The sequence below is a fragment of the Accipiter gentilis genome, chromosome 21 (assembly GCF_929443795.1).
Source record: "Accipiter gentilis chromosome 21, bAccGen1.1, whole genome shotgun sequence".
Classification (NCBI taxonomy): Eukaryota; Metazoa; Chordata; class Aves; order Accipitriformes; family Accipitridae; genus Astur; species Astur gentilis.
In genome coordinates, this window is record NC_064900.1 from 1256507 (window position 1) to 1271494 (window position 14988).

The 14988-nt window shown below is 53.2% G+C and overlaps 2 protein-coding genes across 3 annotated transcripts; one reads left to right on the plus strand and one right to left on the minus strand.

Moving 5' to 3' along the window:
• Positions 1 to 338: 338 nt before the first annotated feature.
• Positions 339 to 3212, minus strand: LOC126049094 (protein Wnt-4-like). Its single transcript, XM_049824953.1, has 5 exons — positions 2990 to 3212; positions 2397 to 2635; positions 1811 to 1942; positions 1513 to 1655; positions 339 to 875 (listed from the first exon to the last, which is right to left on the minus strand). The coding sequence occupies exons 1-5, from the start codon at positions 3052 to 3054 to the stop codon at positions 408 to 410; spliced, it is 1047 nt and encodes a 348-aa protein (XP_049680910.1). The 5' UTR covers positions 3055 to 3212; the 3' UTR covers positions 339 to 407.
• On the plus strand, positions 2556 to 14365 carry LPAR5 (lysophosphatidic acid receptor 5). Of its 2 annotated transcripts, none has more exons than XM_049824952.1 (3): positions 2556 to 2631; positions 6036 to 6133; positions 12749 to 14365. In XM_049824952.1, the coding sequence occupies exon 3, from the start codon at positions 13071 to 13073 to the stop codon at positions 14181 to 14183; it is 1113 nt and encodes a 370-aa protein (XP_049680909.1). In that variant the 5' UTR covers positions 2556 to 2631; positions 6036 to 6133; positions 12749 to 13070; the 3' UTR covers positions 14184 to 14365. The 2 variants fall into 2 exon arrangements, with proteins under 2 accessions (XP_049680909.1, XP_049680908.1); XM_049824951.1 differs by lacking the exon at positions 2556 to 2631 and adding an exon at positions 4533 to 4570.
• Positions 14366 to 14988: the final 623 nt, after the last annotated feature.

Below are 14988 nucleotides of genomic sequence, written 5' to 3' on the forward strand. Positions count from 1 at the left end.
TCCCCTTCCATCCCACGGCAGGGAGCAGAGCCAGGTACCCTCCAGGTCCCAAACGCGGCGTGTGAGGAAGGAGCTAACGTACGCACTCTGCTTTCCGTTGCAGCTGGTTTATTTCTAAAGTTTAAGGGTTTATTGGGCCTGTGTCCTCCAACCTTCCATCCGGAAAAACAATTCCAACCACAGAAAGCCCAGTGAGGCTGGCGAGAGCGTGCTGGGTGGGGAGCACAGAGGAGCCGATGGCACCCCCGGAGCCAGGGCAGCAAAACCCCACATCTCCTCCGCTCCTTCTCAGGCTGTGTGTATCCCCCACACCTTCCCCTGCTTCCCCGTGTCTTTCCCTGGACCGTCCATTCCCCGTGACCTCGCAGCCCCCCCGGCAGCCTCCCACCGCCCCGGCACGCTCCCCCTCAGCGGCAACTGTGCGTCTCCACGAGGTGCCGGCACTGCTTGCACTTGACGGAGCAGCACCAGCGAAATTTGCAGCTGCACCGCTCCACCACCTCCTCCTGGGCGGTGTGGAAGCCCCTGCCGCAGCACAGGAGCTCGCAGCCGTCCATGGCCGGGGATGTCCGGTTGCACCGGCGGCCAGAAGTGCCAAAGACCCCGCGCCGGGGGTCCCGGTTGCAGAAGTCTGGGCTGGCCAACAGGTAGACCAGGTCGTGAGCCGTGTAGGGCTTGAAGCGAGAGCTCTTGGGCACCAGGAGCTTGCGGGAACCGACCTGTTTGGGGTGAACCTCCGTCGCCCCCTCGAACTTTTCCTTGAGGACGTTGCCCACCTTGCGGAAGGGAGGCATGACCTTCCAGCACGTGCGCACCTCGCAGGAGCCCGACACGCCGTGGCACTTGCACTCCACCTTCATGTGGGCCAGGAGAGCCTGGGGAACAGGAGGCAGCTGCCAGCCGGACCCGGGACACCCTGCACTACAAATTCCATGCCTGCGGGCCCCCCAGCAGCTGTCGTTGCCCCCCCACACCTCCCGTGGGGCTGGAGGATAGGATCAGCCCAGGGAAAGGGAAAGGGAAAGGGAAAAGGAAGGTCTTTTTAAGCCAGGCCAGTATGAAACAGAAGGGGATTCACTCTGTGGGAAACAGGCTGGCTTGCATCTGTAAGAGAAATCCCTGAGGCAGGGGAAGAGACGGGGATCTGCTCTGACCCACGGGGCGGTGGGGAGTGGAACAGATCTGCCCAGAGCCAGAGGATGCTCAAGGAAGGCACCAGATCTGACAACAGCCCCTGCAGAGGATTGTGTCTTTGCAAAGGAGGAGGGACTGGAGTGGCAGGGAAGCCCTTCAGAGCAGAGCGGGGAAATTTCATTTCCTTTGCAGAAAAGGCAAGGGATGTAAATCCCAGCTGGGGTCCGTAAGGAAAGGGACTCTGCACAGAGGTGGGTAGGGGAGGCTGGGACCCCTCTGGGCTGCTCCTCAGGGTAAAGGGGCTGGACCGAGGTTTGCCTAGCCAGGGAGAAGCTCCTGAAACCGGACTTGCTTCCCAACCCTTGTTCCTGCACTTACCTTCCTCCCAGCCTCATTGTTGTGGAGGTTCATGAGCACTCGGCTGGAGGAGATGCCGCGGCTCCTCTCAGGGTTGTCTACGAAGGCTTGAGAAAAGGCAATCCCGTAAGACAGGTTATCAGAGCAGCCCGACCATTGGAAACCTGCAGAGGGAAAGTGGCCATGAGATGAAGAAGGAGAAGCCCTGGCAGGAGCTCCCAAAGGGCTGAGGAGAGGGGAGGTGTCTCCTCCCCTGCTGAGCGTCTTCCCCATGGATCTTCTCCTCTGCCATCCCCTCCCTGCCACCGGCCTCCTTCACCTTCGGCGCTGACTCCTCGGATCTTGCGGTCACAGCCACACTTCTCCAGCTCCCCACGGCTGCAGGCATGAGTCACAGCAAAGGCGACGCCGGCGGCGGAGATGGCGTGGACGAAAGCAGACTCCCGCGTGCCTGCAGCGGGGTGAGAAATGGCTGTTTCGGGGGCATAGGCAAATCCTTTTTCCCTGGCCCGCAACAAAAAGGGACCGTAGCTTCAGGGAATAAGGTTTGATTTGAGCTGCTGCTCCAAAGGGCTGGGCTGGTGGCAGGGTGGAGGGGAAGATCTATCAGTATGCAGAGATGGTACCCAGAATGGTCCAGACGGGACCAAAGAGCCAAGCCTGGCCAAATGAGGAAGAAGTTTAGCCAGAATATTAATATTTGTAGCAGCATGTGCATTTGGTTCAGTTTGCTCTGTTTTGGCAGCTTTGTTAGCCCGTGGAGGAAGGCACTGGCCGCTCTTGGGCCGGTCCCAGTGTGGCACTTGCACACTACCCCAGGAAAGGCTGATGCGTCAAGGGGACCCCGTGGGCGTACCGAAGGGACCCCACGCCGACTCTGCCTGCGCCACCTCCCCCTCGCTGACCTTGGATGGCGACCTTGCCGAAGACCTGCAGCCCCTGCAGCATGGAGCAGTTCCACCGGCGAGACCGAAACTGGTGCTGGCACTCCTCGACGGCCAGCTCCGCACCTCGCTTCACCGCGTCCATGGCTCCCGCCTGCCGCCGGCAAACGCGGACCTGCTCTTCTACCAGCCCCGGCAGACCCTCGCAGCCGCTGGGGTCCCGGAGGACCTCCCGCAGAGAAGGCTGTTTGGCCAGGTACCTGTGGGGCAGGGGAGACATTCAGCTGCAGCTGGGCTAGAGCCAGGGCCGTGTCTGCAGGGGGCTAGCCCTCTATAGCCTTATTTTGGCGCAGAAACAGGGCAGGGAAAGGGATGTGCCGCCTCCTGTCTGTGCCGAATTGGACATTCCTGCTCCCCATCCCGGTCTGCGCCTCTTCAGCTTCGCCGTCCCTCTCCCTTCACGCTCCCAGAGATGCCCCTTCTAATGTGCTGCCGTCGGGTTGCCCAGGTTCCCCCTTCCACCCTTTTCTCACAGTTCTGTCTGTTTTCTTGGGAGGCAGCACCACCCCAGGTGACTTTCCAAGCCAGACAGTACAAGTGCAAAACATACTCACAGCCAGGTCACGGCAAGGACGTGCTGCGCTGGAATCAGCACCACGTACAGCCACACCATCTCCATCCCGTCCCTGGCAAAACTCCTCGTTCAGCCACGGTGCGGCAGCCGCCTGAATCCCCTCCTGCGACTTCCCACTGAATCTGCCCGACAGTTGCTCTCACGGCAGCTCCGGTCCGGCGCTGCAAAGCACGCGTAGCCCCTGCCCTGGGCGATGACCACGGCGTGCCTGCCGGCATCGGAGACCCAGCGCCCCGCAGAAACCTGCCAGGTTGGCCCTGTGAGGGCATCCACGCCGGTGCTGTTCCCCACCTACAGCTGGGGCAGCATCGTGGGAGAGCTCTGAACTAGGGCTGTGGGGCGGGAATCCGTCAGAACGAGTTCACGTGGCCGGGGACAGCATCAGCGTCAGACCCCCGGTCTCTGCAGTCCTGTCAGCAGACGATCCGGTTGCCTTCTTCCCCGGTCAAGTCACTTCAGCAGCAGGGAGCAGCCCAAGACCCAGTCAGCTGTAAACAGATCCTTCCACACAAGAAAAACTTGGCAGCACCAAGCAGGACCATCGACTCGGCATCACTTTCCACCAAGCCCTTTGGGGAGCCGGAGAGTTTCCCTGCGGTGATAGCTCTTGGGAGCAGAGAGGGGAAGACCTGCCGCCTCCCTCATCCCCAGCCGCCGTCCTTGAGGACCCTCCCTCATCTGCCTCCTCCAGGCTGGAGATTCTTCTTTTCTACCCTGCAGCCCACATAGCTACGGCAAACAGACGCAACCCTTAACTCTCTTAACTCTTCCCCTGGCAGGTCTCCCTTCACCCCCCTCATTTTCTTCCCCATGGCAAGAGGGACAGTCCTTGTCCTTCTCCTAAGCAAGCATAACGGGGTGGCTGCCCCTCTTCTCAGCGGCCAGCCCTTTCCTTAATGCCCCTGGGAGTCCAGGAAAATGTGAGTTGTGCGACTGGGGAGCTGAAATGTCCTGGGAGGAAAGCCTGCCGTTCCCCCAGCAGGCCTGGGAAGTGTCAGCTGTCCCCACTGCCCTGGAAGGTGAAGCTTCTCACGCAGCCTGGAAGTTTCTGCTTCTCCCGTCTGAATCATTCAGAAAGCGAAACGCGGCTGCTCTGGCCCTGCTGTGGTTCTTCCACCACGGCCCCGCATGTGGATTCACCCCTTTGCTGTGCTTTCCCACATTTCCCTGCACGGAGCGAGCTGAAGAATATTGGGGTTTATCAATCATCCTTTCGAACCTGAGCAGCCCCTCTGCTGTAGCACGCTTTCCACCCTTCTCCGTGCCTTCCCAGCCACCCGCATCCCTCGTTCTGTTGGGTCCTTGCTCCTGCTTTCTGGAGCCAGCACTCCGGGGCGGCAGGCGTGTTGGGATCTGCAGCATCAGGGTGTAGCCTCCGACACACACCCCGGTAATCTGGTCTTACCTGCTGGCGACTCAGAGAGCGGTGAAGAAATGCCGGGGGTTGTGCTGCTCTTCCCCCACAAGCTGAGCCTCCAAGAGACAGCGAGGGGCAGAGGTGTGAACCCACCCGGGCGGGGGGAGACAGAATTCAAGGGCTGATGCACCGAGACCGAGCGAGGTGAGTGAACCCGGCTGGGTGAGGGATGCTGCGGGGCAGCGCGGGCTCGTTGCCCGGGCTAAGTGCCACCGTGTCCTCCTTTTCTGACACACACGGTAAAGCCAGGGCTGCCAGGCTCAGCCAGGTGTGTGGGCAGGGGTGCGGGGGGCGAGGGCCGCGGGGGGGGGGGTGTGTGTGTGAAATTTCCCACGGGGGCTGTCGGAGACTCCTTTTGCAAAGGAAGAAGGACAGCCTGCCCCCGGTATATCTGCAAGCCTTAATCAGTACCAGAGCCTTGATGGGAACTGAAGAAACACAAAAAGCTGTGAGAACAAAGATCCCAGCAACTAGGAAATGAGAAAGAGGGTCTGGTTAAAAAAAGAGAGGCACTAAAAAGCAGCAGGGTGAGATCAGTAGTTCGGGTGCTATTGTACCCTCCAAGGATTTATGAGCAGCGGGAACATATATCCCTTGGCATGTCACTCCCTGAATGAGAAGGCAGTGATGGCAGAACAAGGCAGGCAGGGAGTGAGAAAGTCAAACACCAGCAGCAACAGCCAGCAGATGGAGGAGCCGGGCAAGGACGGCGGAGAGCGAGGGAGCCCACAGGCACGGCACCTTCTTCTCGGGGCAGCTGGTCCTGGGGAAGGACAACAGCAGGATTCGGAGTGTCCCCATGACCCGCGTCTTCTTCCAGGTGTGCTGGGACTGGCAAAGCAGAAACAGGACTTGAAGCAGCAGAGTGCCAGATGGGCTCTGCAGAAGGGCAGATCCCTTCCCAACTCTACTTGGCAGTGCTAGGTTGCAGATGTCCTGCTAAATCAGCCCTTGTACTTTCTCAGCATCGTGCCTCCTGGAGCATTGAACGACAGGGATTGACGTTTGTGGCAAACATGCCTTTGCCTGCCACAGGCGCTGGCAACCTCTTCAGAGCTCGGTTCTTTTTGGGTCCCTGCCACGTGCCAGCAGTGCACAGCTGGGACGCCGGGCAGGAGCTCAGCCCCAAAGCGCCCAAGCCCATGGCGGGGACTGACAGGACTCCGAGCCTTTGCACTGGCTAGTGATTAAACCAACGTTGCTCTCACTTCCTCTATTTCACTTCTACCTCTTGTTTGGCAATATTTTGGGGAGGGGATGTTCTCATTTTTCCCCTGTCAGTCCTGGGGTTGGCTGAGTTAGCATGGGAGCGAAAACGAGCGAGTATTTGGCACTATGACCCAGGGCTGGTCTCCCTCGGTTGCAAGGACACCTGGGTGTTGCTTCTTTCGTGATTACATTTGCTTTCATAGGATGTTTTTTAGCTTATCAGCTTTGGATAGCAAAGTTCATGCTTTGTGGCCAGCCAGAAGCACATCAGGAAGTGAGAGAGGAGGGGAGATGAACTGCAGCACGGCAGATGTAGAACCAGCCATGGTGCGGTAGGGGACAGCTGTGATTTGGATGAACAAGTAGCCAAAAAGCCCGCCCGGTTCTGTTTTGATTCAAGCTCCTTGCAGTCGCGGTGCCTGGATCGAGACCTCCGCAGCGACGGCGATCGCTAGCCAGCAAGCCCTCGCGCGCCCTTGGCTCCTCACCAGCAGAGAGGTAAGCAGGACCGAAACATCTGGGGGGCTGGATGGTCTGGGCGCACTGGGCGCTGGTCCCCCCCGAGCTGCTGCACATGTGCTGCCAGACCTGACCACGGGGCACTGGGGGGAACCTTCTACGCCTCTTCAGTTGCCCAGCGAACCTCGACGTGCAAGGTAAATCTCAGTATTTGTTCAAACGGAGGCTTTCCTGGGGATCCTGTGATACTAGAAGCACAGGCAGCCTGCAGAACTTACTTGCCAAGGCGCCCAGGATGGAAGTCCTCTTCCATGAGGCCCTCAGGAGATGAAGGGGGGTGACACCTCTAGGCAGTAGGCAGCAGCAGTGTGATCAGATCCCACGAGTTAAATACAAAGGTCTCAGCTTCGATGTCATGTATCTATCGTTAAAAGCAAGCCATCCTAAGTCTTGAATTAATGTCTTCACCGTTCTAATCGTCACAATAACCTAATTTCTGGGTTATAAAAAAGGTGAAAAGTGGGGCTTAAATATCACCTACAGCAGGTTAAAAGCATCCACATTTATGAAAAAATATACCTTCTATCTCTAAAGCAAAGTTGAGTAGGTTTTTTGAGGTTTGGTGTGCTCATGTTATTTCCTCTTAGTTTCAGATTTAGTAAGCGAGCTCGTGCAGTTTGCTTTTTCAGCTGCACTGCTCTGCACCCCAATGCCACATTCTCTGTCTGCATCCCCAGGGCAGCCCCAAAGCGCTCCAGAGTTTAAATAAGTCACTCTCGGAAACACTGACCCTGCGGCATACTCAGCAAGGTTTTTCTAGCTGTCTTTTTCCACCTCATTTCTCAGCCCCGTGCATGAGCCTGTATCCCACCACGCTGTGCTCCTTCGTCATTTTTACGGTGCTCGGAGGCAGCGCCCACTGGTGAGATAGCATCAGGAGAGAAGACGCCCAGGACCGGGCAACGAGATGCCAGGCACGCATCTCATCTCAGGGCACGACTGCCTGTTCCAGCCCCTGTATGCAAGTTCAGCTAGGGTTTCCCACCCCCCAAAAGAAAAAAACTCAAAATCCCCGTGGGTTTTGCATGTCCCGTGGGGTGTCCCTGCCTAGCAGCTCTTTTGCTGCCGCTGGCGAGAGGTGCCCACCTTGGGCCCGACCTCCGGCTCATCTCAGTCCGGCACCCCTCGCCAGCCAGGGACCTGGGCAATTCCCGAGCGCTTGGGGGCGTGGGGTGGTCACAGGAGGGGGGTCGGGTGGGAGGGGAGGATGGTGCATTCTTTTCAGCTAGTTTTTTTGGGGGGTTGTCTGCCCGTCCTCCAGCATCATGTTCTCCTCTCCCCTCAGACAGCAACGGGAGCCGATGTTGCCCCCGTCGCACACCTATACCAGCACCTCCTCCTCCCTCACTTCTGTGTTTTCCTTGGGTGTTTTCCTTTCCCTCTAGTTTCTGCAGCTCCACATCCCCGCAGCGGGTGCTCATGGCGTGCGTGCGTGTGTGTGCGCGCACGCACGTGTCGTGTCTATGTCATTCCCCCCTCCCAGAGCGAGAATACTAGCAACAAATCCCTTTTCCAACTGAAAACCAGAAAGAAGCATCTGCCTAGGTAGCATCTGTAGTTCAGATTGCTCTTTTCTGTCCCTGCTGGGGAAAAGGCCACGGTCTGGGCAGATGGCCTTCAGGGGCTCATATTGGTCTTCACTGAGAGGTAAAAAGATGCTTCCTCCATCTCCTGGGCCACATAAGGTCAGTCACGAACCAGAAAGTTCCTTCAGGATTTCAAGAGAGCACCTCGTCATGAGGAGGATGACGATTCAGCTGCGGTACCCCTGCCTCCTTACGCAGCTGATAACTTGAGACCTCTCAGCGGCTTTCGCGTAGAACAACGAGTACCTGAAGTTCTTTTAGAGGCAGGCACAAAGAGAGCCTGTGGCTCTCAGACGTTAACCAACAAGGATAATCTAACCAGTTTCAGCTCTTCTGTCTCCCTGCTAGCAGCCTGCTTCACCCGTAGCTTTCCTCTTCAGCGAGGGACAGTCAAACCAGGACCTTCAGAGCTCTGCAGAGGAACACTCCGTTCCCACAGCTTCCAAGGACCGTGCATGTACTCATCTCGTTACAGATCTCTGAGGTCTTGATTACAGTATCTGTTACATCAAATTTGAGACTATCCGCTTAGCTTCAATAACACCACCGTTAGCAGATTCTTACTTCTGTGTTTCCATCCACTCACCACCACCCCCCCAAAAAAAAATTCCCCTCAAAAAAACCCAATCTATTTTCCAGTCCCAGTGATCTTTGCTGCCAGTTTAGAAGTCTGCTGTTTGATGTCTCGAAGGTTGAAGGGCTAGTATGTCAGGAAAGACCACTCAGAAAAAATGAAAAGGTGATGATGGGCAAAAAACTAAATAGATGTCTTGCACTGATGTTGATAACAGGAAAGCCTGGGAGATTTCCACAGCAGAAACTCTCTTTATGGCAGCTTAAAACTGCTTTTAAAGGCTCACTGGCAGACACAATTTGAGAAAAGGCTCTTGGGGGATTTCAGACCAGGGAGCTTGATGTCTGTGCTGAAGAAATTAGTAGAAGCTATAATAAAGGAAAAAAACAATTGGCATGCAGTCACATCTAATTACTGGGGAAGAGTCATCATGGCTTTTATAAAGGGATGCTGTGTCTCTCAGTCCTTCTTTGAAGGAGTCAACAAGCATGTGAACAGTGGCCCATGTTGATTTCCAAAAGGCTTTCAAAAGGGCTTGCACCAATGGTGCTTAAAGAAATTCAGCGAAAAGGTGTCTACCTGGATAAAAGGTGCCTAAAAGACAAAACAGAGAATGCGGGTAGATGGTTGGTTTTCTCAGTGGAGTTATAAGACAGCAGTGTTGGGGCTTGGACTGTTTGACTTATTCATGAGGGATGAATAATAAAATAACAAATCTGTTGGAGACAAAAGTATTCAAGTTAGAAAAGATGAGGGTTGGTTGTGAAGAACTGCAGAGATGAAGAGAAGTGTGAGTGACTGGCCTTAAAATAACAGCTGAAATTTCATCTAGCAGTGATGAGAAAAATCAAACTGAACTGACCATTACCTCTTGCAAATGAGATCTACGCCTACTCAGCTCAGTGCATCCACATTATCAACATTGCGTGGGTTTTGAGCACCCCACTGAAGGGCTCATAAAGGCTGTAGCAGAAGTGGAAAGGTGCTGGGGCGGGCAATAAGGACGTTCAAAAATACAGAACAGCTCCTCTGTGAGGAACAACTATGAAGACAAGGACCCTTTAGCCTCAAAAAAAAAAAAAAAAAAAGGTTACTGAGGGGGAATATGATAGATGTTTATAAAGTCATCAGTGATAAGGTAAAGGTGAACAGGTATGTTTTTTCCACTTTGTCTTCCAGCACTGAACTGAATCTAGCAGGTGGTGATTCAAAAATTAGTACAAGGAAGTGGTTCTCCACCTGAGATGCGATTAAGCTGTGGAACTCATCGACACTCCTGGCACCAGATGTTGTAGATGGTAAATTATACATCGACTCAAAAAGCAACTGGAAAAAGTCATGAAGGAAAAGTTCCCCGAGGACTACTGAATACGAATAGGTCACCTCTGGCTTGGGAAATCCCTGGGCTAAAATAGGCTGGGAGCAGGAAGAGAACTTGAGGGAGCATCACTACATGATTGCGCTGTTCTTACATTATCCCTTCACCATCCATGATTTGAGATGGAATACGAATTGTAGATAGGCCACTGATCTCACACAGTGTGGACCGTGCTTACGTATTATATTCTTTAGAGGTGTTTATTGAATACCTTCTGATAAAAATAGCTTGTCTGTGGAGACAAGTCACCTTCACCTGACACCTGGCTGGTCTGGGCACACGTGTTAGAGCAGGTCGTGGTCTCTCCCAGTCTCAGTCTCACTCACTTTGCCTCGGTCAAGACAAAGGTCTCACTGGTCCAGCCTGCAGTCATTGCAGGGGTTTGGCTCTAGCAAAAGCCGGCATATCCTCTTTAGAGATTTTTTGAGGCATTTAATCTTTTCACTTGAAACCAACAACACTCTTGCACTTCTGCCTTGTCTTGCTGGATTATCTTATATTTTAAACTTATGCAAGTCTTCACACAAAGTTTTCATCTACCAAGAAGGGTGAAATCCTCTCAGAACAGCTTGACAAACCAATAGAAGTTCCTCTAAGAAACCTGTCTTGGTGGTGGACCTGCCCAACACCAAAAAAGAATGGGCAAATTGATAGCTATCTGCTCTCGTATTAGACTTCCACTTTCTTTGTTTAACTTATTGTTGCCAGAATTAATCTTTTCCTACCTGTGAGGTCAGCACACGCTTCTGTCTTTAATAGATCCTCCCTCTAGATCTGTACATTGCCCCACAATGCCATCCAGGAGATCTGACACGCTTGTCATGCCTGTCAAGTTGCTGAGTAGCTTCCTCTTACAGTAATATCAACCTTACATAAAGATTTCCTCTAGACAGATAATTGTACTTTCCTTTTGAAGTAAATCACAATCTATGTGGGCTCTGTGAGGGAGTGTCTACCTAACCCCTGCAAACAGCTGTGGGGAACTGTGTCATACTTCCCAACCTCTACTCCACCGTCACAGCTTTGAGAGCAGATGTCTAATTTTAGGATCACAGCATAATTGAGACAGTCTCTAGCCCAACCTCCCACTCAAAGCAGTGTCAACTAGCAGATCAGATGAGGTTACTCTGGACTTTACAGAGTCTGGTCTTGAAAACTTCCAAAGATGGAGACTCCACAACCTCTCTAGAAAACCTGTTGCAATGCCTGACTGTGCTCACCGTGCAAACATTTTTCCCTATATCCAGACCGAGTCTCCATTACTTCAATTTATGCTGAGTGCCTCCTGTCCCCCTGCCATGCCTCACTGTGAAGAGCTAACTCTGTCCTCTTCCAGTAGCCACCTTGCAGGTATGGGGAGTGCGGTGGGTTGACCTTGGCTGGATGCGATGCCGGGTGCCCACCGAGCCGCTCTATCCCTCCCCCTCCTCAACAGGACGGGGGGAGAAAAGTACAACAAGAGGCTCGTGGGTCGAGATAAGGACAGGGAGAGATCACTCACCAATTACCGTCCTGGGCAAAACTGACTCAGCTTGGGGAAATGAGTGTAATTTATTACCAATCAAATCAGAGTAGGATAATGAGAAGTAAAACCAAATCTTAAAACACCTTTCCCCCCATGCCTCCTTTCTTCCCAGGCTCAACTTTACCCCCAAATTCTCTACCTCCTCCCCACCAGCACTGCAGAGTGATGGGCAATGGGGGTTGCGGTCAGTCTGTCACGCTTTCTCTCTGCCGCTCCTTCCTCCTCACACTCTTGCCCTGCTCCAGCGTGGGGTCCCTCCCACAGGACAGAGTCCTCCAAAAACTTCTCCAACGTGGGTCCTTCCCACGGGCTGCAGTCCTTCAGGCACAGACTGCTCCAGCATGGGTTCCCCTGCGGGGTCACAAGTCCTTCCAGCAAACCTGCTCCAGCGTGGGCTTCCCACGGGGTCACAGCCTTCTTCGGGCACCCACCTGCTCCAGCGTGGGCTCCTCCACGGGCTGCAGGTGGAGATCTGCTCCACTGTGGACCTCCCTGGGCTGCAGGGGGACAGCCTGCCTTCTCACCACGGGCCGGAGGGGCATCAGCCTCCAGCTGATTACATCCCCTGGAGCCTTCTCTTCTCCAGCAGAACAAGTCCAGTTCTCTCAGCATCTCCTCTCGGGGCAAGTGCTCCAGCCCCCAGACCCTTTTGGTGGCCTTCCACTGGACTCACTCCAGTTGATCAACATTTGGCAGGACAGTGCTACCATTAGTATCTAAAGTGGTTACCAGCCTCACACTACTTTGGAGTCACAGGTATGTTTGTCCACACGAATCCCATGGCCCTTCCTTCTTTACTGTGCGCTCCCTTCCCTGGCTGTGCTGCTCAGCGTTTGTGGGACATGGGCTGCGACATGCTTTACCGTGTTGTAAGCGGGAAAATGATCTGAGGACATGCAACCCAAATAAACACCACTGGTCCCGTGCAGGTGAGAACACTAAAGGAACTGTATGAACGTAAGAAACGTAAGGAATTCCAACTAGCTGGGACTCGGGTATTTGTGGGTTGTTTCACCTAGGAAAAGGAGCTAGGGTGGAGTCAAGTCTAACTGTAGCGTAATTCTTTTTATAATTCTTTTTATCTCCAATGGATGTACAAAGTCCTGTTTCTCTGATATAAAACAATACTATGCAGTTTTTATTTAAAGTTCCTTCCAGTCAGCATTTTTCCCTCAAAACGCTTGCTCTCTTCTTTTTCTTTTTCTCTCTTTCTTTTTCTGGAGCTGGCTTGACTACTTCCCCTGTGTGCTCTTGTGCTGTCCCTTTCTTGTATACATGTGCTTCCAGCAGTGATCAAAGCAACGTGCATTTTCTGGGCTGAGGGATAAATGTTTCTGTACAACAATTACCTCCTCTGTGCCCTGGCTTCTTCTGCCATATAATTACTCACTTTTCTACTGTCCGTTTTTCTTAGTCTTCTGGTTTCTTTGTGAGCTCTTGCTGCAGAAGCCACCATGGTGGGATTTTAACATTTCAAGAGATTTCCTCCTCTAACTTAAACTCTTCTGCCTTGCTCTTCCACTCTGACCAGGAATTGTGCTGACAACTGGCAATGACCCTCCATCGCATCAGCATCCCCATAACCACCGGAAAGAATTGCTGAACCAGCGGCAGAAGCTGACTCTAGGTGACTACATCACCACCCCTGCCAGATGACCGCGGACCAGCAATCCAAAGCAGCACCAGTCAAGAGAGAGATGTGCCCATCCACCTCCCAGCTGCGAATGAGGGGAATGACCTGCCTGTCGCTTCTTAGAGGGGAATGACTTCTCTCAGTGCTTTTCTCTGTGCCTCCTCAGCCCACCAGCAGGCTCAACCATCTCAGCAAGACCCTCCCCTGATTCCCGCTGGGCATGTCAGCTTCCAATATGTCTCGGACATGCAAGGATTACAGCTTCCACCACCACCTCCTCCTGCCCGGCTACATCCTGATATTCATTACAGGTTTGATGCTGAACGTGATGGCCCTATGGATATTCATCCGCTACCTGCGCCTGAAGTCTGTAGTGATGATCTACATGGTCAACCTGGCTGTGAGCGACCTCACCTTCACGCTCCCTCTGCCGCTGCGACTCTACTACTATTCCAACCACCACTGGCCTTTTGGTAACACCCTGTGCCAGGTCTCTGGCTCTGTCTTCCAGATCAACATGTATGGTAGCTGCCTCTTCCTCATGTGCATCAACCTGGATCGCTACGTTGCCATCGTCCACCCGCTTCGCTGGCGGCATCTGCGGCGCCCCAAGGTGGCCAAGCTCCTTTGCCTGATCGTCTGGGTTGTGATCTTCATGGGCTCCATCCCCACAGCCATAGTCCACAAGCAAAACCACTGCGAGGTGCAGAACAAGACCATTTATCTGTGCTTTGAAAGCTTTAGTGACAACATGTGGCAGAATAACCTCTTCCCCCTCGTCGTCCTGGCTGAAATCTTGGGTTTTCTCCTGCCTCTCAGCTCTGTGACATACTGCTCGATTCGGATCTTTCAGGAGCTCTGCCAGGACAGCCAGACGAAGACCCTGCGACAGCAGAAGACCATCCGTCTCCTCTTGGTCAATCTGGTCATCTTCATCATTTGCTTTGTGCCCTACAACACTACCCTGGCAGTTTATGGGATGATAAAGGCCCGGGTGGTGAAGGCTGAGCAAGAAACACAGGTCTCCGTGCGCCAAGTATTAATTATAACAATGCTGTTGGCCAGCATGAACTGCACGCTGGACCCCTTGATCTACTACTTCAGTACCGAGGGTTTCCGTAACACCTTTAAGAAACTGCGGCGGGGACAAGCCTGGGACTCGGAGATAGGGACGCTTAAGCAGCAGGTTGTGCACAGTAAGTCAGCCCGAGGCCACGCTGTCTCAAAAGTGAAACAGTTCCCGCTGGGGGACCTCATCTGTCCCAATGAATCTTTGCCATCGCTTCCTACTGCAGTATTTTTGAATGGCCCTATCGAGGACTCGGAAATATAACCACAGAAAGGTCACACCGTTGCTGAGTTGCAGAGTCACCCATTCAATAATTACAGCAAGACTGTGGGAAACAGCTCAGGGTAACTTAGCAAACTGTTTGAGGGAGCGCAGCAGACTGTACGTGGGTGAACGTGATGATACAAAGCTGAAAGATGAGAGGCTGTTTTGAATAAACGGAGATGTCTTGGTGACGTGGTCTCACCCGACTCTTTTGGTACAGGAAACATAGTGGGGAACAAGGATTTGAAGCAAATCTAGTGCGTCCAGCTCTGGTCAGCATAGATTCCTATAGCAAGTCCGCTCTGCCTGAGCACCTCCTGGCTGCCCTGCAGCGTGAAGCAGTTCTGGGGATAATCGGAACACAGCTATGGTACTCGCTGCTGACAGAGTGAATTTAGTCGTAATGACTGAAGGCAACTGTTGGTTTTTTAACTAGGTGCTTCGACTGGAGTCTTAAGTCCAGCTTGGGGCGCCTAAATAAGAGTCTTAGTTTTGCAAAAGAGTTGAAGTACTTAGCAACCCTTGTTGGGGTCAAGGAGAATAGCTGAGTGTTTAGTACTCTTGCAGAAAAGAGGTTCCTAATTGTATAGTAAGTCACAGACCTTAGCAAAACAACCTTTAGGAGGTATGTCAAATGCGCTTGTGCAGCTGTACACACACATGCCACACAATGGCTATACATTTACCTAAAGCAAAGCGTCTTGGGAAACGCCAGCGTACTTAAAAATACACCCGACATTTGTAATGGCCCCAGAAAAAAGACAGGACACCAACACTGTCGTCATTTCTGAAGTTCCCATTAAGA